This window comes from Muscardinus avellanarius (genome assembly GCF_963383645.1).
Source record: "Muscardinus avellanarius genome assembly, chromosome: 10".
NCBI classification, from domain to species: domain Eukaryota; kingdom Metazoa; phylum Chordata; class Mammalia; order Rodentia; family Gliridae; genus Muscardinus; species Muscardinus avellanarius.
In genome coordinates this window covers 76,915,962-76,939,916 of record NC_137796.1, presented here as the reverse complement: position 1 = coordinate 76,939,916, position 23,955 = coordinate 76,915,962, and the positions used below count along the sequence as shown (strand labels likewise).

Sequence of the window (23,955 nt, the reverse complement as noted above, 5' to 3'; positions counted from 1 at the left end):
GGTGGCCAACTGATCTCCCTTCGTCTCTTCTGGACACAGGACACATAGTTCCTGTGTCCATTCTTTATGCAGGTCTCCTGCAGAATCGGAATCCCAAACAAACCCTTTTCTCAAAAAAGATGGTTGTCGGGTATGGTGACGCATGCTTGTAATCCCAGTATTTGGGAGGCTGAGACAGGAGGATCGCGGTTCACAGACAGCCTCAGCTACTTAGGCCCATTGCAACTCAGTGAGACCCTTTTTCAAAAAATAAAGAATAGAGCCGGGCATGGTGGCGCACGCTTGTAATCCCAGCGCTTGGGAGGCGGAGACAGGAGGATAGCGCAGGTTCGAAGCCAGCCGTGCTGGCTTAAGAGACCCTGTTTCAAATGAAAAGGTTAAAAACTAGGTCTGGGAGTGTAGCCCGTGGGAGTGTATCCCGGAGGTAGAAGGGCTTCCAGGAACCCCAGTACCACCAAAAAAAATAATAATAATAATAAAGAATAAAAAATAGGGCTGGGAGTGAATAAAGAATAAAAAAATAGCTCACAGGTAGAATGCCCTTGGGTTCCATCCCCAGTACTGCAAAAGAAAAAGAAAAAAGAAAGAAAGAAAGATGGTTACCAGGTAAGAGCTGAGCTGTGCCAGCCATGTCCTGTCCCTGAGTGGAGACTTTGGCAGAAAGGGCCACAGGAGCCTCTCGGGGTGTAGCAATGGCAGGAAGGCCTGCAGGGCCAGAACCGCTTCAGGGGCTGAGCGCCTTCTTCACAGCCAGGCCCAGGCAGTCTCCAGTGGTTGCCAAGGGTAGAAAGAGCTGAATTACTGCGGCCAGATCACTCCCTTGGCCTTTCCTTCCCCTGGGTTGGGAGAGTTTAAACTGCTTTAAATTTAAAGTCTGAAAAGATTCTCATGTGCCCTCTCTACAAATAGTGACTTCTACCTAGAAAAACACTCAGTCTGAGCGAATGTTTGGCTAACCACATGTTTTCTGTGTTTTGGGCACACTACTGTTTGTTTGTTTGTTTGTTTGTTTGTTTGTTTGTTTGTTTGCTTGTTTGCAGTACCCAAGATTTAACCCAGGAGCATTCTAGCTCTGAGCTACATCTCCAGACCTACTCTTTAGTCTTTATTTGGAAACAGGGCCTCACTAAGCCGCTGAGGCTGGCGGTGAACCTTCCGTCCTCCTTTCTCAGCCTCCCAAGTACTGGGATTACAGGCGTGCATCACTATGCCCGGCTGGGCTAGCTCCTTTATATCTTACTTGAATACCCATTTGGGTTGCGTTTTACTTTTTGTACAAGGGACATAACTCGGGCCTTCTCCCTCCGAGCTCCACTCCCACTCCCTGCCTTTCATCGTTACTCTGAAGGTCTCACCAGGCTGCTGAGGATCTTGCCAGGCCTGGCCTCAAATCTGAGATCCTTCTCTCTCAGCCTCTCGAGTACTGGAAGTACATGTGCCACTGCATCTGGATCCTTTTTTGTGTTTTGACTCAGTGAAAAATCATACATGATTTCACTTAGCTACAAAAAGGCTCTGAATTCTTATAACATTCAGAATCTAATGATATCTTCATTTGGGTTAAAATACAAAAATTGTGTAGAAGGCACATTGAAATTAACTTACGTAAAACAAAATTAACGAGGACATCTGTCCTTACGTCCTGAGTGATGTGTGAACGCAGGTTTACATGTTTCCTTCAGGATCAGTGCTACCTGGATTCTAGTTTCTCTGGGAGAAAAGGGCATGGAATGTGCTAGACCTCGGGGTGATGAACTAGAGTAGCAACCAGAAAAAACTCATAGTTGACACTCTCTGCCATCAGTAGCCTTTAGTCATTACACAGGAATAAGAAACAAGCCGGGCGTGGTGGTGCACGCCGGGGATCCCAGTACTTGGGAGGCTGAGACAGAGCATCACAGACTGGATGGCCAGCCTCAGAAAGTAGCAAGTGAGACTCAGCAACCTAGGGAGACCCTGTTTCAAAAACAAAATCTTAAAAGGGGTGGGATGTAGCTCGGAGGTAGAATGTCCCTGGGTTCCAATCCCAGCCCCTCCACACACACACAGAATAAGACACTTCTTCTCTTTGAACCTGTCCCTTTGATACACAGGAGTCTTATCGTCAGATCATGAAGATGCGACCGAAAGACCTGAAGAAGCGGCTGATGGTGAAGTTCCGAGGAGAGGAAGGCCTGGACTACGGCGGGGTGGCGCGGTGAGAAGTGTGCTGTGCTTTCAGCTGGTCTTGTCACTGCGTTCTAGAGAGGCGATCAGTGCCCCTCGCCAGCCATCGGCACTGACGCTGCTGGCGCCACCTTGGGCCACATGTGCTGGCTCGGCTAGCGCCTGCCGGTCACATTGCCTGTTCTTCGGTGTCCCTTCTCAGAGAGCGAGGATTAAGTGTTTCAACTCACCCTTCAGCACAGGCTGCTCTGGAGTCCATGGGGGGGGGGGGACGGCCCTGCTTTTCTCATAGTGTTTCCTGCAGGAGGAGGGGAGCACAGAAATTTTATAAAATACAATTTGAAATTTGAGGTTTTTTGTTTGTTTGTTTGTTTTGCTTGATACCCTGAGTGGCCTGCAGGTTGATACTGCCCTACAGAGCCGGACCCAGGGCTCTTATCTTTCTCAGATCCACTGGGGTCTGCCTGCCCGCCCGCCTGCCTGCCTGCCTGCCTGCCTGCCTGCCTGCCTGCCTGCCTGCCTGCCTGCCTTCCTTCCTTCCTTCCTTCCTTCCTTCCTTCCTTCCTTCCTTCCTTCCTCCCTATTTGTGCATTGTAGTTGGACATCTTAATGGAGTACAAGATGGTGGAGGCATACATGCACACATCACCCAATTAGCCCTTACCCGCTGCCCACCCCATCCTTCCCCCTCCCTCCTCCTCATGTTTGGCTTGGTGATTGACTTTGATATATTTGTGAACGTACATCATGAAATTTTGGTCTCAACGACTGAAGCAAGTAATTTAAAAACTAGAATAAAATGACAAGCTACTTCTTTCCACCCACCTTTCCTCTTTGAGACCACTTTTGCCTCTCTCTGAGCTGTTCTTCTAGGAGGCTCTTTATAGCCCTCAGTTGCGCCATGTCGCTGGTTGTCTCCCGGTTTAATGATTCTATGACCATAGACACAAGACACTTGGTGTGGTGGTCGTGAGGGTTTAACACTGTGCCCCCCCAGATGGCAACGTCGATATCCGCAGTTCTTCCCTCGTTTTTGCCACTTTATGTCATGTGCGCATCTTGATTTTTGGCTCATCTCTGATGAGTCTTTGCCTCCACTCCGTGAGGAGAGAATAGTGACACCCCTCCCTCCCTTCCGTGGGCCTTCAACCTCCCACCTTCTAAATTCCATCCTCTTAAGAGTGCTTTTTGTTGATAGTGTTGACAATTTACATTCTCTTCTATAACCAAAAATTGTCGGTCTCCTGGATTTCTTACCTATTAATTGTAAGGATTAAAAGAAAAATCAATGTATTGTGTTGTTCTTCTACTTGAGAGTCTGGGACAGGAGGATCACGGGTTTGAGGCCAGCCTTAGCAACCTTCGCGAGGCCCTCTGCAACTTAGTGAGACCCTGTTCATAGTAAATAATTTAAAAATAGGGCTAGAGGTACAAAACAAAAGTAGAATGCCCCTGAGTTCAATCCCCAGGTCTCCCTCCAAAAAAACCCAAATTAACACATTGTTTATATTATAGACAATGTAAATGTTGTTCACTAAGGGATTGGATAGTATTCTGTAAATTATTTTATCTTTTTAACAAGTTAAATTTTTTCCAAGAATGTCTTCTTTTTTTTCAGCAGGCTTTATTTGCCTGCATTGCCACCTTAAAGTTAAAAATCGCTGGGCATGGTGGCGCGTGCTTGTAATCCCCGCACTTGGGAGGCGGAGGCAGGAGGATCACACAGGTTCAAAGCCCCTCGCTGGCTTAAGAGACCCTGTTTCCAAATAAAAATATAAAATAGGTCTGGGAGGTAGAAGGGTTCTATCCCCAGTATCACAAAAAAATAAGTTAAAAATCCTCCAGAAGCTGGGTGCCGTGGTGCAGGCCTCTAATTACAGCCACTTGAGAGGCTGAGACAGGGGGATTGCAAGTTCAAGGACAGCTTGGGAACTTAACAAGATCCTGTTTCCAAATAAAAAGGGCTGGAGGTGTAGCTCAGAGGTAGAATGCCTATAGACTCATTCCCCGCCATTTCAAAACAAAACAAAACACCCCACGCCCTGCAGGACAGTGTCCTGCCCGTCCCTGCACACATTTCCTTGGAGACCTTGGTGCAGCCTGCCCGTGACTCTCTGGGCCTCTTCTGCACACTCGCTGTGAGCTGTCACTGCTGCCCTGGCTAGATGTGTGGTTTCCTGTGCTGTTGTCGCCACCGGCAGGTTGTGTTGTGTGATTTTTCTCTCTCTTGCCTCCCTCCCAACAGACACAAATCGCGCTCAGTTGGGGAACTTTGTCATGTTTGCAGCCGAGTCCCCTGTGTCCAGAGCAGCACCTGACACTAGTGAGCGTGTATCTCGAATACCTGCGGAAGGGCTGAGCCCGACTTTACCTTTATTTCCTTTCCTTCATTTCCTCTCTTTGGTCTTTCTAAATGCCTGTTACCCTGATAATGGATCCTGGATGGTTTTCTCTGTCATCTTTTTTCTTTACCATCCCTTTCTCTCCTTTCCCCCCTCCTTTCTGGGTGATTTCCTTATCTTGTCTTCTAGTGCTTCAAAACATTTTGGTTTTGCTTTTTTTTTTTAATTCACATTTATTTACTTAATAGTCTTTTTAAAAATCATCATAGCGTACTCATTTATTGAATTCCACTATAATAAAATATAGAATGAAAGAATTAAGGGAACACATCCATCACATGATTGGATTTCCTCACAGGGGAGCTTCTCTGTAATTTGCTCCTATAAGAATTGTGTTTATTCACCAACAATCAAATACAGCCATGGACTAGGGACATGACTTTGCTCTCTGTAGCTTCTACCTCAGGTGTGAAGGAGTTCTCAGTCCAGGGAGTTGCAGGTATTAACTAAAAAAATTATGCAAGTAAATATCAAATCTTAACTCTGATAGGTGTTACACAGGAGAGCCTGTGCTCCTCTCAGGGTGTGTAATAGTGGCCCCATCTTGTGTCCAAATGGGAGAGCCTCATACCACCACCATCTTTTGGTCAGACCATTTGGTATGACTTTTTGGGCATATTTTTACCATTTTCTTGACAGATTATTATTATCATCATTATTATTATTATCAGTAGTAGGAGTAGTAGTAGGAGTAGTAGTATTGGTGTTTTTTTTGGTGGTACTGGGGGTAGAACCCAGGGGCCTTTCTACCTCCGGACTATACTCCCAGACTTATTTTATATTTTTATTTGAAAACAGGACAGGGTCTAAGGTGCTGAGAGCTTCGCTAAGTAGCTGAGGCTGGCTTCAAACCTGTGCGATCCTCCTGTCTCGGCCTCTCAAGTGCTGGGATTACACGCGTGCGCCACCATGCCTGGCTTATTCTGGGGATTGAACCCAGAGGCATCCTACCTCCAAGCCCCCCAGCATGATTTTATTTTTTATTTGTAAACAAGGTCTCAGTAGGTTGCTGAGAGCCTCACTAAGTTGCCGAGGCTGGCTTTGAACCTGCGATTCTCCTGTCTCAGCCCCCCAAGTACTGGGATTACAATCCTGTACAACCACTCCTGGACAGATGATTTTTATTGTGCTTGTCCTTCCCTATTCTGTCTATATAGAGTGAGAAATTACAGAGTAAAATGGAAGGCTGGTGTCTTAATGACGTTTGTGCGTTTGAGATGGGGCTGTAAGTAAAGGATAAAAAGCTGTAGACCTGCCACAGGTGTGTATACCCCACACACACACCTGGGAAGATTGCAGCAATCTAAATTATTTTTTGTTGGTTTGGCCCATTTTGATTTTGGAGTTCTTAAATGATAAAATTGTTCAGACATTGAAGGAATCCAGAAAATAATATTAACTCATACATCCTATCCAGATTTGAAAACTCTTAGAATTAATGTTTTTAAGATTTCAACTACACCGGACATGGTGGTGCATGCATGTAATCCCAGCATTTGGGAGACTGAGACAGGAGGGTCATGGTTCCAGGCCAGCTTCAGCTACTTAGTGAGGCCCTCTGCAACTCAGTGAGACCCTGTTTCAAAAATGAAGAATAAAAAATACGGCTGGGGGTATAGCTCGGAGGTAGAATGCCCGTGTTCCACCCCTAGTACCACCAAAAAAAAAAAAAAAAAAAAAAGATTTCAGCTACTTTTTTTTGTTACAAAAGTGATAGATATTTACTTTAAAAAAAAAAAAAAAGAACAACAATAGAAAACTACCAAGAGCAAAAATTCTTAGTCCTACCTCTGCTTCCCTAGACTTTGAAATGTTTTCCCCTGAAGTGGGTATGGCTGCACACACCTGTAATCCCAGTATTTGGGAGGCTGAGACAGGAAGATCATAGGTTCAAGGACAGAACAAGTAGTGAGATGCTCATCAACCTAGCAAGACCCTGTTTGCAAATAAAAAATAAAATCAGGCTAGGTAGGGGTATAGCTTGAAGAGAATGCCTCTGGGTTCCATTCCCCAGTACCACAAAACAAAATCAAATATAAATTTTTTCACCTTATATGAAACATTTTATTGTAGAAAACTTAAAAACCAAAAATAGCTAGGTGTAATGACGCACACCTTAATCCCAGTACTTGGGAGGCTGAGACAGGAGGATCTCAGGTTCAAGACCAGCCTCAGCAACTTAGCAAGGCCCTCTGCAATATAGTGAAACCTTGTTTCAAACCAAAAAAACTTAAAAGGGCTTAGGGGTGTAGCTCAGAGGTAGAACCTCTGGGTTCAATTCCCGGCACCACACATACGGATCAGAAACAAGCTACTGAAAACATCCAAATGACCAAGAACCCTAGCAACCTGCTGTTAACGTGGGCCACACCATTCCTTACTAAACTTCTGTCAGCTAACACCACATTAATATAATCACCTGAGACTTGTATCCTTGCAAAATTTTGAAGAAAACTTTAGCCAAGGGGCAGGAAAGCCTACGGATTGGCTGCCGAGAATGCTGTAGTGTGCGCAGACACAGTTTCGTCGCCACGTTTTTTTCCTCATCTACTCTGGTCACTTTCTGGGGATGGTTAAAGCTGAGTGTCCATACGCTGCCTCTGGACACTGAACAGCCAGGCTCGTGCGTCCGCTGTGCAGGGTGTACCCTCTCAGGTGTGGCTTCCATCTGCCCCTTCCACCCTGCTATTTTGGCCCCTGGGGCCTAGGGAACCCATGCTCTTGTTAGGATCTGAAATCAGAAACTTAGCACCTATGAGATATGTTGTTGTTTTTCCTAGAGAGTGGCTTTATTTGTTGTGCCACGAAATGTTGAATCCATACTACGGACTCTTCCAGTATTCTACGGACAATATTTATATGTTGCAAATCAACCCAGATTCTTCAATCAACCCTGTAAGTATTTGTGAGTAAGGAGGCTGGGAATTTAGTTGAAGGACTTTTCAGTTTCAGTGTCAATTCTTAGCTTGTGCATTGTGGCCCATGGTAAATAAGACTTTGAAAGGCAGAGTGAGCCGGGCATGGTATCACAAAGCTGAACTTAGGAGGCTGAAAAAGAAGGATCCCAGGTTTGAGGACAGCCTCAGCGAGTAGTGAGGCACTCATCAACCTAGCGAGACACTGTTTCAAAAAAATTAATAATAAAAATAGATCTGGAGGTATAGCTTGGACATAGAATGCTTCTGAGTCCAATCACCAGTAACACACACACACACACACACACACACACACACACACACACACACGGAAGGGAGGGAGGGAGGGAGGAAGGAAGGAAGGAAGGAAGGAAGGAAGGGAGGGCAGAAGGGAGGGAGGAAGGAAGGGGTCTGAATTCTAAAGGATGATTTCCACCCTGTGTTCCTAGTGCTTGGGTCACAGGGTTTGCTGCTTTTGAGGAGAATACAGTGAGACTGAGCTGCTCCCACGCCAGAACACTTTGTTTTCATGTGAGAAAACTCTGTCTTGGTGACCATGTTTGACAGACTGGGCCCAAGGTTTAGCCTCTGGCCAGCAGAGGGACCCATGGGGCCACCTCCTTCAGCAGGATCACAAGGTCCCTGAGGCAAAGTCAGAGACCAGCTTTATTTGAGAATTGTATGTGAAAAAAACTTTAACCAACATGGAAGTAATGTTGGGCTAACTTTCTGAGATGATTTTAGTTCAAACCTGGAAGTAGAAAAGTGAGACTCCCTAGTTAAAAAACAGAAAAGCTCACCGGGCGTGGTGGCGCACGCTTGTAATCCCTGTGCTTGGGAGGTGGAGACAGGAGGATCGTGCAGGTTTGAAGCCAGCCTCACAGGTTTAAGAGACTCTGTTTCAAAATGAAATATAAAATAGGTCTGGGAGTGTAGCTGGAGGTAGAAGGGTTTCATCCCCAGTACTACCACCACCACCACCAACAACAACAACAACAATAGAAAAGCTCTAATTTTGAAGGGTCTGTTTTTACTTGGCTTAATCTTTTTTTCCTGTGTGTCCCCACTGCCACCTTGTGGCCAGGTGGGGTGGTGCATGCCTGTCATCCCAGTACTTGGGAGGAAGACTTAGCAACCTAGTGAGAACTTGTTTCAAAACAAAACATAAAAAGGACTTGGAATGAATTGTGGAGGTAAAATGCCCTTCAATTCCTAATACCATCCACACACACAAAATTCTTTTGAAGAAAGTTTTCATTTTGCAATGTGCCCCTGCAAATTTAACAATTCTGAGAAAAAGGTATTGGATTTGAGCATATAAAATGTCATCCTGCCATCTATATAAGACATGCTTTAGCCAGGCGTGGTGGCGCATGCTTGTAATCCCCGCGCTTGGGAGGCTGAGACAGGAGGATCGCACAGGTTCAAAACCAGCCTCAGCTACTTAGTGAGGCTCTCAGCAACTTAGTGAGACCTTGTTTCCAAATAAAGTATAAAATAGGTCTGGGATTATAGCCCGGAGGTAGAAAGCCTCCGGGTTCCACCCCCAGTACCACAAAAATAAATAAATAAAATAAATAAATAAATAAGACATGCTCTAAATTTCAACTGCTTAAGCAGCCTTACTACATCTAGCCATGAGTGTAACCTGTGAGCTACTGAGCCAGTGCTGGCTGCCTCGGAGACAGTTGCCCAGGAGGGTGGAAGCTGGACAGGCCCAGGCTCACTGCTCACCTTCCTAATGAATTAACGTTCTCTGATGCCCCCTACAGGACCATCTGTCTTATTTCCACTTCGTGGGTCGGATAATGGGTCTGGCTGTGTTCCATGGACACTACATAAATGGTGGCTTCACCGTTCCCTTCTACAAACAGCTTCTGGGGAAACCCATCCAGCTTTCTGATCTGGAATCAGTGGACCCAGAACTGCACAAGAGCTTGGTGTGGATTCTGTAAGTACCAACCCACTGCCCAGCTAACAAAATCCACCTGCAGTCCCTGTCCTAGAGCAGGCTGCAGCGCGCGCGCGCGCGTGTGTGTGTGTGTGTGTGTGTGTGTGTGTGCGCACATATGTTTGGGGGATAGGTGTGAAGCTGGAGAAGAGAAATATAAAAACCATCATATTACAACCAGAAACAACACAAGCAGAGCTAATAGAGTTACTTACTCGACTCAGCTTTCCTCAGCTGTTTAGTCAGCTCCTTCTCATGGACGAGTTTCTTTATTGCTTCCTGAATTATTAAGGTCTGATTACATATGTCAGTAGCTATCCCCAGCTGAGTGTGCATGCGTGTGTCTGTCTATAATGCGTCCAGTTAGTTTGTAGAGGGGCTAAGAAAGTACCAAGACAAAACATTTAGTCCCCTTTGCTTTAGAATTATCCTACAGACACTTTTCAGAGTGGCAGGCACAGGGACAAGATGACTGGTAGGTGTGGCGGGTCCTTCTGGCAGACCCAGGCTGCAGGAGCAGAGTTGGCCCTCTGCCCTGGAGGTGCCCGCACATGCCCCCTTGCCGTGGGCAGGCAGGGAGTCATCCATGGGACTCTTTCCTATGTGTCAAGAAATTGGGCAGATTAAAAGTTTAGACTTACAAGTACTTTTTTGTTGGAATAGATGCATATCTCCCTAGGGGGCTTCCTCCTGTCTGGCTGACTTCCTTTCAGCTCCGCCACCTCTTCAGGATCCTGTCCTCATTATAAAGCAACTAGGACTCTTGTCTCATTGTCATGGGATGATCAACTTCCTTCATGCTTGAGAAAGTGGGGGCCCCAGGGACTAACCTGTGGCTTCGGCTGTCTTTGGCCCCCATGGCTCCCTGTCTGCTGAGCTCTCCCTTCTGTCTTTTCTTAATGGATTCTTCCCTTCATTGCCACATAATGGCAAAGGTCTAACCAACATCCATCTTCTGTCCACTTTAACAGAGAGAACGACATCACCCCGGTTCTGGACCACACCTTCTGTGTGGAGCACAATGCTTTTGGGCGGATTCTTCAGCACGAACTAAAACCCAACGGCAGAAACGTGCCTGTCACAGAGGAGAACAAGAAGGAATATGTCCGGTAATGTCCGGGACAGCCATGTGCCTGGGGCTCCCTGGGCACAGCTGGGCTTGTGTTAAGATTGTCGCAACGTCTTCCCATGTGAACCAGACAGTGACCAGAGTCACATAGGCAGAGGCAACTTTCAGAAACCATTGGGCTCAGCAGCTGCCATGGGGCTCTGCGTGGCAGGTCCCTGGTGTGGCCTGGGACGGGGCCCAAGCCTGGGAGGATTTCCACAAGACTTCCCCACTCTGGCACAAAGGCGGTGTGCCCAGGAGATATCAGCAGGCCTGGGGGCTGCGGCTGAGTCTCGGGGAGTCCACTCCAACATCCTGCTCCTCCCTCTTGCTCAGGGCAAATCTATGTAAGGCACTGGATGGTCACAGTGCGTGGGTGTGCGTGCAGATGAACACTCCATTCTCACAGCGACCGTCATTTTTACTCCCAAATGCATATTTAAATTATGGTGATTGCGGGCTGGGCATGGTGGCGCACGCTTGTAATCCCCGAGCTTGAGAGGCGGAGACAGGAGGATCGCGCAGGTTCGAAGCCAGCCGTGCTGGCTTAAGAGACCCTGTTTCCAAATAAAAATATAAAAATAGGTCTAGGAGTATAGCCTGGAAGCAGAAGGGTTTCCAGGAACCCCAGTACCACCAAAAATAAAAAAATAAAAATAAATAAATTATGGTGATTACTACAGCAGGTCAGGTTAGATCCTACTGCTGTTTTTAGTAAAAAATAAATAAATAAATAAATAAAAAAATAAAAAAAATCAGTGTATAAGGCATGAGCTGGCTCATTTGGTAACTAGATAGGAAGGCAGGGTACCACCAGCCAGTGGGGTTCAGTCTGTGTCGGGGAGGGTCACCGGCATTGTCCTCGCTGTGCCGCGCTGTCGCCCAGAGCCTGCTGCTGCAAGCAGGGTTTCCATCCCCCGCTGGCATCGCCTCCAACCTGCGCTTCTTTCAGGTTGTACGTAAATTGGAGGTTTATGAGAGGAATCGAAGCCCAGTTCTTAGCGCTCCAGAAAGGATTTAACGAACTCATCCCCCAGCACTTACTGAAGCCCTTTGACCAGAAGGAACTAGAGGTAGGTGGCTACCGAGCGTGTCGGGGACAGGAGAGCAGGGGCTCTGAGTGGGGTGGCTCATCACTTGTCAAGGTCCCCTCAGCAGCAGTGAGAGTGGTTCTCAGGAGACCCCAGGGTGCTTGTGCCGTTGCTTTTAGGGTTTCTAGCATGGAGATCCCACAGCCTTCACTGGTGTGGTCACCTCAGACCAAGGCTGTTTTCTTGTATATATTCAGATCTGCCCACAACGTCACCTATTTGCTTTCTATGCTGTGTATTCGTAGACAAAGAACAGTGTTACTGTCTTCTGCAGTCACCCTCTGTGAACTTGGGCGTAGTGATTCATTCACCCTTTATGCATCTCTGCCTGGTGCCAAGTGGCCCAGGCCTTCCAGATTGTTCTCAAAGTCTTTCTATTACCAGTGAGACACCAAGACCTTGTAGAGTCAAGAGTACCTTTGGGTAGCAGTTCTGGGGTGAACTTTTAAAACAAGTGGGGAGGCACACCCCATTTACCTTGGCTGTGCCCACTTGTAGCGCTCTCTTCAGGGTGTATTCTTCACACACCCTCTAGTGTCCTGTGGACTGGCATGTCCTCATTTTACAGTGAGATCTGTCCAGTGGCACTGATTAGTTCTGGGATGTTCACTCCTCACCAGGGGAGAGAAAAAAACACCACCTTGGTTACAAGATAATTCTGTCAATGGCTGCACGCCATGGGCCTCAGGGCCAAGAGCCAGGCTGGAGGTGGCCCGTGCCTCAAGTCTGTTTGCATGAGCTTTGTTTCTGTCTAAATATTGGTCTAATTTGGACATAGCTGCTTCTTAGCTTTGGAACCAGGCTCCTTTTGCATACTAGGAGCCCAGGAGCATGTCACACAGAGGCATTACAGTTTGGAGCTAACAATGCAACGTTCCTTCCCAGTTGATCATTGGCGGCCTGGATAAGATCGACCTGAACGACTGGAAGTCCAACACGCGGCTCAAGCACTGTGTGGCTGACAGCAACATTGTCAGGTGGTTCTGGCAAGCAGTGGAGACCTTCGATGAGGAGAGGCGGGCCAGGCTCCTGCAGTTCGTGACCGGGTCCACGCGAGTCCCTTTGCAAGGCTTCAAGGCTCTACAAGGTGACTGACGTGGGGGCGGGGCTATTCTGTGAGGCTTCTGGTAAAATGTCATCTTTAGAAGCTACGCAGCCAGCATTTGCACAATGCATGTTCACCTGGCAGGGGTAGGGTGCCACTGAGTGAAGGCCATGGAGCCACGCCAGGTCACACCGTTCCTACATCCTCCTGCTTTAGCCGAGAGGGTTGGGCTGGCAAGGGCTATCGAGATATTGGGGGAGGTCCATCATTTTCTCTCTGTGTCGGGCCAGCTCCCCAGGACGAGAGTTGTAGGGAGCCACCCACAGCCTCTGTGCCCCATGTCTTGGCACTGCAGGTGATCCCTGGTCAGTCACAAAGCACACTGAGGGAAGAGGGTGGCATGCCCATCTAAGCCAGAGGCTTGTGCACCCAATCAGAAGGGAAACAGCTTTCAGGCAGAGGAGTCTCCCAGGCCCGGTGGAGGGTAGCCCTCTTTTCCAAAGGGTTAGATCCAAACAGATTTCACCATCAGATGCCCTCCTGGAGCCTCGCGATTGGGTGAATACAGCAAAGTTCTTGGCAGACTTTGCTCTCTGAAATGTCTGATTTTTGCCACTTCATCAAGTGGCAAAGTCTCTGACCATTGCAGGTATCTCCTAAAACTGGGCAGAGACTTGCCGCATGGCTTTCATGACTCTCTGGCAGGAGAGTCCACCTGGGTGTTGGGGCTGATATGTGCTGGGAAGGGGCCCTGCTCCGGGGAGCCACGTGGCCAGGCAGGACCAGGGTTTTGCCTCTGAAGTGCATTAACTAGAATGTTGTCTTGCAAGGTTCTACAGGCGCGGCAGGGCCCCGGCTGTTCACCATCCACCTGATAGACGCGAACACAGACAACCTGCCGAAGGCCCATACCTGGTAAGAACCTGTCGCAGGGTCGGTGCATCCCGGGAGCCAGGCTCCAGAGGCTGTGTGCTTCCCTTCAGCCTCAGCATTTGTAGGCTCTGCATTTCACTAATGCAAAGCTGGGGTTGCACTGGCAGCAGCACTTGTGTTGAGTGGACGGGCACTTAGCTACAGGCCTTGCATGAGGCCATCAGAAGATGCTGTGACAGATTTTTTGGTGAGGCATGTATTGATGAGTGCTGGTGTATGTCTGTGTGTGCTTGTGCAGCCAATCAGAAGGGAAACAGCTTTCAGTTTAGATTTATTCCTTCTGGCAACTTCACCTATGATAGATACATCTTGTTATTGAAAAGTGTTCTCTATCCTAAATTTTAGCTTGGAAGTTAGTATCTAAAGTGGATTCTTTGTTGTGGTTTTAAAGTCCAATCCAGACATACACTTTCCCCCAGAACCATTTACCCTGTTTTGGGAGGCCAGCTCCAAATGTTGCCAGGGTGCTTCATGATGTGACAGAAGTCTCCTGATTCTAGCTTGCTTGTCCCGTATCCGTGAGATAGGCTGACCACAGTCTCCAGGGTGCCGTGGGATGGAAGGCCCTTCTGAGCCTGTTCGTGGTATCCATTATAGGAATGAGCCACATGGGTGCTGCTCTCCTGCTCTGTCCTTTGATACTTTAGTACTTGATATAAAACAGATATGAAGAATATTCTCTAGAAAAAAGTGCAACGCCACAGAAATCCAACTCCTTTGGACAAAGCCATCCTTTACCGCCGGATCCCGATGATTCACAGGCCACTGTGTCCTTTGGGTCACTGTTCTGTTTTTTTTTTTAATCTGTTATAATAATTTTCTAAAAGATGTCCTTTTTTTGCATAAATCCTGGAAATTAACTTCCCCATGGAATTACTGAGTCAGACATTTAATAAAGCTCATTTCATCTTTGGGGGATTTGGAATTTCATTAGTTTTGAGATATATTGTTTGTTTTACAGAGAATTTTCCAGGCTGCCCCATTTTGGTCTCAGATCAAATCCCGGAGGAATAGACAGACACACAGTAAATTGTTAGTGATGACTGACGGCCAGTCTAGAATACAGGGTCAGGAAAGGGGTATTCTGGTACTGAGAAGTAATTTCCCCTAAAGACAAAAAAAAAAAAAAAAAAAATTTGAGCTTTGACCTAATATAAGCAGTAAGTAGTAATTAGGTTACATTTTGGTTTTGAAGGTCTTGAGTTTGATTTTGCTGTGGGATGGTTGAAAATCTCTATTAGAAGCAGAAAAGTACCAGGGGGAGGTAGAAAACTCACTGTTGATTCCCCTAAACCAAGTGATGAGACTCCAAGCCCTCTCTGGTCTCTGCCTCTCCTTGACCTCGCAGTCAGCCCTAGGCTGGACTGCCCCGCGGTGACCTGCCTCCACTTTCCTTTTCCAGCTTTAACCGAATCGACATCCCACCCTATGAATCCTATGAAAAACTCTACGAGAAACTGCTGACTGCAGTGGAGGAGACCTGTGGCTTTGCCGTGGAGTGACGAACAGCCCTAGGCAGAAGAGTCTCACTCGCGACCACCAAACCAAAAGCTTACAGCTCCTGTGTGCCTCCTGCAAAGCTGGCTAAGGCCCGGAATTCTGGACAACCTGAGGGAAAAGGCTTGTCTCCCTCCTCGTTGGCAGGGGGAGCAGGGGACTTTCGTAGGTGGCTCCCACCCATCTCTCCCTCCTTCATTATAGTTCTCCCACTCCCTCCATCACCCATCCAGTAAAACAGCCAGGTTTCGCCCTGGGCCCCGGTGACGCGTGGTGAGAAGGCTCGTGGCCGAGCACTCCACAGGAGTGCTGACCTGTCAGGCCGTGGCCCGCCAGGGGTGTGCATGGTGGCCGTACCAGCTCTTCACTCGCAGTGCAGCCTCAGGCCCCCTTTCAAGTTCAGCAGCTGCCAGTTATCTTCCCAGAGATCAAATTCCAAATTTTATACCCTAGTGGCCTATTCTGGGTAGCGTATGAATTTCCAACTGAAAATGGCTGTCCAGTATATGCTCTAGGAATCCTGCCATGACAGGAAGCTTGATTCAAAATGTGTTTCCCCTTTGAGAGGTAAAGGAATTGGAGCAATTTTCGCTGAAGGCCCAGGGTCTGTCTTTTCAGGGTATCCTGGCTGAAAAATTCATTTTGCACAGTGAAAAACTATGTTTCCTTTAAGAGTCCCTCTTGCTGCAGTCTCTGTCCAGTTTGAATTCCTTCTGGTGAAAACACCACATAACAGAGCTTAGTAAAGAACAGACCAAAATCAGCCTCAGACCCAACCAGTGGGTCTGGAGCTGACTCCTTCCTGTGCCTGGTCATGCGTGGAGAAGCATCCACTGTGTCTCTTGAAATGTTAACAAACCTTTATGCTGTAATTGCTGAGAGCTAAACTAACAAATGATCCAGTTACCAGAACTGCTGGCCTGGTGCAAACTAACTGAAGGGGAGGGGGCGATGGCCTTGCTGACCCAGCTCCACCAAGGGAGTGCTGTCCGTGGATCCTGTTACAGTGGGGACAACTCCACATGGACCAGTTGGCTCTTTCCCCAGAGGGGATGGTGATGCCAACAGTTACACCTGGTTCTCCTGCCCAAAGGTCTCGGTAATGAGCAAGGACCAAGCCCACCCAAACATCGCTTCCAGTTTACACAGTCTCAACAGTGTTTTATTTCAACAGAGTGGCTTGATTTCAGATAGCTAAGCTTCTGTGGAAGACAGCAGCAACAACAAATTCTGTATGGATTTGTTGTTGTTTTATTTTGGGTGGGGGCAAGTACAGGGTAATTCATTAGCAAGACATTTCATTGCTGTTGAAGTTTGAGTTCAGCATCGGGCTCCAGCTGTGGTCTGAGATGGATCAGGACGGCCTTTTGGACGCTCTTTTATCTGTTCCTTTTGTTAACTGTTACCTTAGGCTGGCGGGTGTGGAGGGATGTGTCCCCTCTGCATCCTGTAGTAGTTTCGTCGCTCAACCTGGAGCAGTCTGTGGTTCATGTGGGGAGCATGTGGACTTTAGGTTTGCCCAGCTCTGCAGCCACTGGTCCCCAGGGCAACAGGTCTTCGCTGTGTGTTGGTTTGGGAGGTTCTGGGATGGAAGGGATGCCAGGGTGGTTCTCTGCAGAAGGGAGTTTTAATCCATTGGAACATCCAGGCCAACTTGTGGCCTAGTCTTTCTTTCAGAATCCTGCCCTGCTCCTGTAGGGCTTGTCCTCTGTCTTGTTCATCTCGATCTTTTCGAGGGTGTTCTAGAAACCAGTTCCCAGGTGCCTCCAGCCAGTCTTCCCTTTCAATCTTCCTTTTGAGGGAGGAGGTAAAAGCTCCCGGTCCCCACAGAGGCCTGCCCTGTGACCCAAACCCTGGGAGGTGGACAAGAAATGCAGAGTGAGTGACCTTGCCCGTGAGGTGGGAAGGTGCCTCCGGACATCCTGGTGGCATGTCCCAGACGTGCAGTGGTTGGGAAGGAAACACAGTCTTATTGTTGAAACATTGGCCGCAGGAATTCTGCACCTGATGCCTTTAACATTCCCTTCTGGCTTTTGGGGAGAGTGGAGACCTTGGATCCTTAGAGGGTGCACCTGCCAGCCCCATGCCTCTCCCGTGTCAGGTGCCCATTGGCCAAGATCCAGAGCAGTGGCCTGGGCCCTCCCGGGCGGCTGGTGGCAGTGAGTTCCCATCCACAGAGCCTTTGGCTTCCCGCTTTCACCTGCGTGTGGGTTCACCCCCCACCCGGCACTGTCGTCAGCTGTGAGTATCACAAACCTCCCAGGGCTCCCATCTGCTCTGTCCACACAGCCTCTCTGTTGGTGGCATTGCATTTCAGAATCTGAACTATCTACCACGGTCTGGTCCTTCTACCCACCCCTAGGACAGTGTGACAAGGCCCTGGGAGAAGCTCCTGGTTGCCCCCACTCGGGTCTGCGTGTGATCTCGTTTCTCGCCCTCCTGGCATCCCAGGAGACCTACCCGTCCCCCTCGCCTCCGTGCCCAGATGCTTCAGGGGCCCAACTCTCCAGGCTCGCCCTCCAGGCCCAGCGGCCGGCAGCCGACACTCAGGGACGTAGCGAACCACCACTCTGCAGTGCTTTGGGCAGGAGAAGCGAGGCAGCTGCTTGGGGTGACAGCAGATAGTGCCCACTTGATTTCTGCAAGGAGAAGCTGCCATTAGATGGAATTTCGACCCCTAAGCTGGCTCCGCTCTGAGGTCCAAATTCAGGTTAGATGGCCTCAACTCTGGGATGTCAGGAATGGCCTTCTGCAGAGAACACGCCCCGCCCCACCCCACCTGCAGCCAGGTGTGTGCCGCACGCAGCCTTCCCAAATCATAGTATGAATTTCTAAAGTTTGTTTATTTTTGTTTCTCAACCACTTTATAATGTATTTTTAATTTATTTTGTAATGTCTTGTTTTTAAGTATTGCTGCTATCCTTGTTATTCTTCCCACTGTTTTTATTGCTGATTTATTTTGTGAAAATTGTACACTAATGTTCTGTTTTATGTCAAAATCAAAAGTATTTAAAGAAATACTAGTTCTATTTAATGTGGTTATGGAACCAGCTGGAAACACAAAACCAACAGTGATTGTACAGCAGGCTGGACCCAGAGGTCAGGTTCATTTTGTTACATATGCAATAAACTCACGACTTTACATTTCCGGCGTCTGTTATTTTGGTGTAGAAATGAGATTTCAGTTTCTTTATAGCTTCACAAGAAAGGAGGCTGATGGTCAGAAATGCTGGTAGGACCTTCTGAGGAAAAAAGGTAAGGATAGCATCATAGCAGGCACACAGTGCGTGAGGGTGTGGCAGTTGGCTGCAGGTGTTCTAGCAGGCGGGACTGCAGATGTTCAGAATCCATGGACTTCACACCTTGGTCATATTTGTTGCTTTGGCTTATTGATTTTAATTTTTTTCTTTTTCACATTTCTTTATTGTGGCAAAATAGGCATAACATGATGTCATTGAAACCATAGGTAAGTGTACAACTCAGTGGCATTGACTATGTTGAAGGAATTCTCCCTCCAGACTGCCTTGGGCCGGAGAACATCAGGTCTCCCCTGGGTCTCCAGCCCACCCTGCAGAGTGAAGACTTTAGCCCCGCAGCTGCATGAGCCAGAGCCTATGTTAACTCTGTGTGTGTGTCTCTGTGCCCTATTGATTCTGTTTTCCTGGATGATGCTAATAGGCTTTAGGCTATTTTAAATAAGGCTTTAATGAACACAGATGTACACATGTCTGTTGGAACCTTGCTGTCAATTCTTCTGCGTATATACTTTGTTATGGAATTACCAGGTCACATGTTTTACGTTTAACTTTTTGAGGAGTGGCTAGCCTGTATCCCACAGAAGCTGGCACCATTTTTCACACTCATCTGCAATACCCGCAGGTTCCACTTTGTCCACATCCTCACCCACACTTATCTGTTGTGTTGTCTTTGCGGATCACCGTCCTAGTAAGTGATGTGCTGTCACAGGTTCGCATTTCCCTGGTGATGTTGAGCATACTTTCATGTGCTTTTTGTCAGTTTGCATATCTTGAGAAAGTGCCTAAGATTTCGCCATTGTTTTTTTTCCTTTGCCCATTGTTGAGCTGGGTTGTTTTGAGTTTTAGGAGCTCTTCGTAAGAGTCCTTGTTAGGTAGATGGTTTTTCTCCCCTTACTCTCCCCATATTATCCTTTATGCACAAAAGTTTTTAATTTTGGTGAACTAACATATTTTTCTTTTGTTTGCCTCTGATTTCGGTTTCACATCTAAGGAAGCATTGCAAATCCAAAGTCATGAAGATTTCGGGTCTCACTGAGTTGCAAAGGGCCTCACTAAGTAGCTGAGGCTGTCCATGAACCGAGATCCTTCTGTCTCAGCCTCCCAATGCTGGGAAAATACATATGTACCACCACGCCTGGCCATTTTGGGTTAATTTTTATAGATAGTACAAAGTAAGGGTTCAGCTTCATTGTTTTGCATGTAGACATCTAGTTTTCTTTAAACCGTATATTGAAAAGACTTCTTTCCCTATTAATCATGGTACTGTTGTCAAAACTTAACTGACCATATGTGCAAAGGTTAGTTTATGGTTTCTCTATTTTATAGCTTTTGTCTCTGTGTCTGTTCTTATGCCAGTACCATCCTGTTTCTATTACTATAGCTTTGTAGTATTTTTTAAAGTCAGGAAGTGTGAATCCTCCAACTTGTTTTTCTTTTGCAAGATTCTTTTGGCTGTTTGGAGCCCCTTGATATTTTCATATGAATTTGAGAACTGGATTTTCCATTTCTGTGATTAAGATGTTGGAGTTTGATAGGAATGGCATTGACTGTCTGAGGGTAGTGTTGACATCTTCACCTCCCAGTCCCTGAAAACAAGATGTTTTTCTATTTACTTGGGTTTTCTTTCATTTCCTTCTACAATGATTTGTTACTTTCAGCATGTAAATGGTGAGGTTTTTTTAAACGTCTTTGGTTAGATTTGTCCCTGGGCATTTCTTTTAGATGTTATTATAATTTATTTCCCAAGTTCGTATTTGGATCAGTCACTGCGGGTGTATAGAAATACAACTGCATTTGTGTGCTGATCTTGAATCCTTCAACTTTGCTATTCATTCTAGTATCATGGATTCTTTGGGCTTGGCTACATATAGGATGCTGTCATTGGTAAGCGGAGATAGTTTTGCACATGTCTTCTGATTTGGCGCAGCTCTGGCATAAACGTCCTAGTACAGTGCTGCGTAGCAGTGGTGAAGCAAACGTCTTTGGCTCCTGACGACAGGAGCACTTAAACTGGAATGCCTTTTCTGCACCTATTCCAAGGTATGCATTTTCCTTCTCTGTTCTATTATGTGATGTGTTTCACTGATTCATTTACTTATACTGAGCCACCCTTACGTTCCTAGGATATATTCCACAGGGTCATGATACATAATCCTAGTATACCTTTGGATTTAATTTGTTAATATTTTGTTGTAGACTTTTACATCTCTATTCATAAAGGATACTGATTGCTCTCTGGTTTTCTTTTAGTGTCTTTGTCTGGCTTTGGTATTAGAGAATACTGACCTGATAAAATTAAGTTGGGAAGAGTGAACGTGGTGGCGCACAATTGTAATCCCAGCATCTGGGAGCTGAGACCGGAGGATCGCGGTTCACGGGCAGCCTCAGCTACTTACTTAGTGAGGCCCTTCGCAACTCAGTGAGACCCTGTTTCAAAATAAAGAATAAAAAATAAGGCCAGGGATGTAGCTCAGAGGTAGAATATCCCTGGTTTCTATCCCTAGTACTGCAAAAAGAAAAAATTGTTGAAAAGAAATATTCCTTCCTCTTTAACTTTTTGGAAGGGTGTGAGAAGGATTGGTGTCATTTCTTTAAATATTTGATTGAATTTACCAGTGATTCCAGATGGTCTTAGCCTTGTCTTTGAATCAGTTGCCAAATCTTACGATTGAGATTTTCTGTTTCTTTTTGCTTTAGTCTTGGTAGGATGTGTGTTTCTAGAAATCTATCCATTTCGTCTAGATTATCAAGTATATTTTCATACAGTTATTCACAGTACTTTCTTATAATCATTTTTGTTTCTGTAAAATTATTTTGTCAATTTTTATGGTTAGTTTTGTTGATCTTAGCCAGGTGTGGTGACACACACTTGTAATCCCAGTACTTGGGAGGCTGAGACAGGAAGATTGCAGGCTCGAGGACAGCCTCAGCAAGTAGTGAGACTCACCAACCTAGCAAGACCCTGTTTTAAAATATAAATAAAATGGGGCTGACAGTGTAGCTCAGAGGTAGAATGCCCCTGGGTTCAATCCCTGGTACAGCAAATATAAATAAATAAATAAATAAATAGCCAGGCGTGGTGGCGTACGCTTGTAATCCCAACATTTGGGAGGCTGAGACAGAAGGATGGGAGGTAGAATGATATTGTGGTATTGTTCAAGCCCTGTCTTTTCTTTATTGCTCATCCATCTAGTTGTGGCTGGGGGGTAGGATGCCCCTGGGTTCCATCCCCAGTACCGTAAATAAATAAATATAAATAAATAAATAAATGAATGAATGAATATTTTCAAAGAACTCTTGATTTCATTGATTTTCTATTTTCTCTGTATAACAGTATCTGATATGTAAATATGTAAGCATACGTATTTTTTTATTTATGTATTTATTTTTGTGGGTCTGGGAACAGAGCTCAGGGGCATTCAACCTCCAACCGACACCCCCTCCAGCCCTATATTTTATTATTTATTTTGAAACAGGGTCTGAGTTGCGGAGGCCCTCACTAAGTAGCTGAGGCTGTCCTCAAACTGCAATCCTCCAGTCTCAACCTCCCAAATGCTGGGATTACAAGCGTGTGCCACCGTGCCCGGCATACATATTATTTTGGATATCACAAACACACACACACACACACACACACACACACACACACACACACATACACACACACTTGCTAACTTTGGATTTAGTTCTTTTTCTAATTCTTTAGGATGTAAAGTAAGTCCCTGACTTGAGACTTTTCTTCTCTTTTAGAGTAAACATTTACAGCTATAAATTTCCTTCCCAGTGCTGCTTCCCATACATTTTGGTATGTTGGGTTGTTTTCATTTGTTCATTTATTTCATTTTTTCCAATTTCCCTTGTGATCTGTTTGTCGGCCTCTTGGGTTGAATGCCACATTTCGTTTCCACATATCTGTGAATCCCATTTTCTTCTTAATGATTTCTAGTTTTATTCCATTATGATTTCAGTCTTTTGAAGCTTACTGATACTTGTTTTATGGAGCACTCTGCTGCTGATGGGCGGGGCATTCCCTTAGTGCAGTGGGTGTGTAGAATGTTCAAGCCCTGTCTTTCTTTATTGCTCATCCGACTAGTTGTAGTCATCTTCACCGGAAGTTGGTAATGGTATCTCCTGCTTTTGTACAGCTATCGTATTTCACCCTTCACTTCTGTCAGTGTTTGCTCTGGTTCCTTTGGGTTTGTTCTTATTGGGGTTCATTTAGCTTTTTAAATCATATGTCCATTTCTTTCTTCAAGTAAGCACTCCCTTTCTCTTTCTCTTCTCCGGGAATTTCCATAATGCCTGCTTGGTAGCTTCCCATAAGTTCCTTAGGCTGGCTTTACTTTTTTTTTTTTTTTCTTTTTCTCCTCCAGTTCAGTTTCAAATGACCTGTCTTTAAATTCACTGAATCTTTCTTTTACCTATTTGCACTTGCTATATTGAGTCTTTAAATTATTGTATTTTCAGCTGAAGAATCTGTTAGGATAAGCAGCCCAGTCACACCAAAGATGGCGCCTCTCTGGCTTCTCTTCCGGATTGTGCTGACTACCTCATAGCCAGCCCAAGGGGGCCATGGGATGCCCAACAACCAGTCCCCTGATAACACACTCACTGGGGCATGAGCCACCCAATCAGTAAACGCCCCGTACTTCATACGATCTTCTGCTATGAGCAGAAGCCCCCTCCTTTTCAAAAAATCCCCAGCTGCCTGATATAAAACGGAGCTGGGCTGTCTTAAAGCTTTTGCTTGCTTGCTTGCTTGCTTATCTCTGGCGGCTGGCCTTGGGTTTTTCCTGCGCCAAACCTTCATTGGTGCTGAAACCTGGGAGGGAGACCCCTCTATCTAGAGGACTCCCTCCTCCTGGCTCTACCCCGGCCGGCTGGACTCATCCTTTTTGGGCACTCGCTTTCCGCATCCACCACCACCAGCCATCCTGACCACCTCTGTCACTCTGCTCCAGCTGGGTAAGTCCCCCTTAGGCTATCTCCCTGAGCCTGGCTATAGCAGGGTATCTGACCGTGATCGTCCAGCTCTACCCTGACGCCAGGCTTGGGGAGAGACTGCACCCCACCACGGCCTTTAAGGCTACGGTGGACTCTCATGATAGTCTGCTGTTTCCTTTAATGACAGGATAACAGGAAGGAAGAACAGGCTCTGGTATTCTCTCCATTCTTGGTTCTTTCCCCCTTCCCCCTCCTAACACTTCATTCTGACACCATTCTGATACCGTCCGTCTGAAAATCCTGGTGCTAGGTGTCCCGTGACTTCCAGCTCCGGCCTAGGCGGACTGTCCTTGGGTGACGACCTGACAACATCTCCGGCCACTCCTCCGACCCTACTGGGTTCCGGGAATAATCAGCCATCTGGGGACACCCATTTTGGTCCTTTATTCCTTTACCGGTCTGGGACTTTCCGTTCTCCCTCCCTCACTCCCCCTCAAACACCAGAACTCTCCACTCCCTCTCTCTCTCTCTCTCTTATCCTTACCCTCTCTCTTATCCTCTCTCCCTCTTTCCATAACCTTTCACCATGGGGGCCTCTTCTTCCATCCCGGATACTGCCCCTTTTAAGGTGTCTACTTAATAATTT

General features: G+C 46.6%; 1 protein-coding gene across 2 annotated transcripts in view; it reads left to right on the top strand.

Moving 5' to 3' along the window:
* Nucleotides 1-15,113, top strand: part of SMURF1 (SMAD specific E3 ubiquitin protein ligase 1) — a gene marked incomplete at both ends in the record, with an annotated part of 112,506 nt that extends 97,393 nt beyond the window's left edge. The window contains 8 exons of one of the 2 annotated variants that reach the window (XM_080702382.1): nucleotides 2,094-2,197; nucleotides 7,349-7,463; nucleotides 9,256-9,434; nucleotides 10,406-10,543; nucleotides 11,495-11,615; nucleotides 12,519-12,720; nucleotides 13,518-13,593; nucleotides 15,014-15,113. In XM_080702382.1, the coding sequence (XP_080558508.1) occupies nucleotides 2,094-2,197; nucleotides 7,349-7,463; nucleotides 9,256-9,434; nucleotides 10,406-10,543; nucleotides 11,495-11,615; nucleotides 12,519-12,720; nucleotides 13,518-13,593; nucleotides 15,014-15,113 (1,035 nt within the window). Of the gene's footprint in view, nucleotides 1-2,093; nucleotides 2,198-7,348; nucleotides 7,464-9,255; nucleotides 9,435-10,405; nucleotides 10,544-11,494; nucleotides 11,616-12,518; nucleotides 12,721-13,508; nucleotides 13,594-15,013 lie in introns of both variants that reach the window. The other variant, XM_080702381.1, reaches the window with a different exon arrangement.
* Between the last annotated feature and the right edge of the window lie 8,842 nt (nucleotides 15,114-23,955).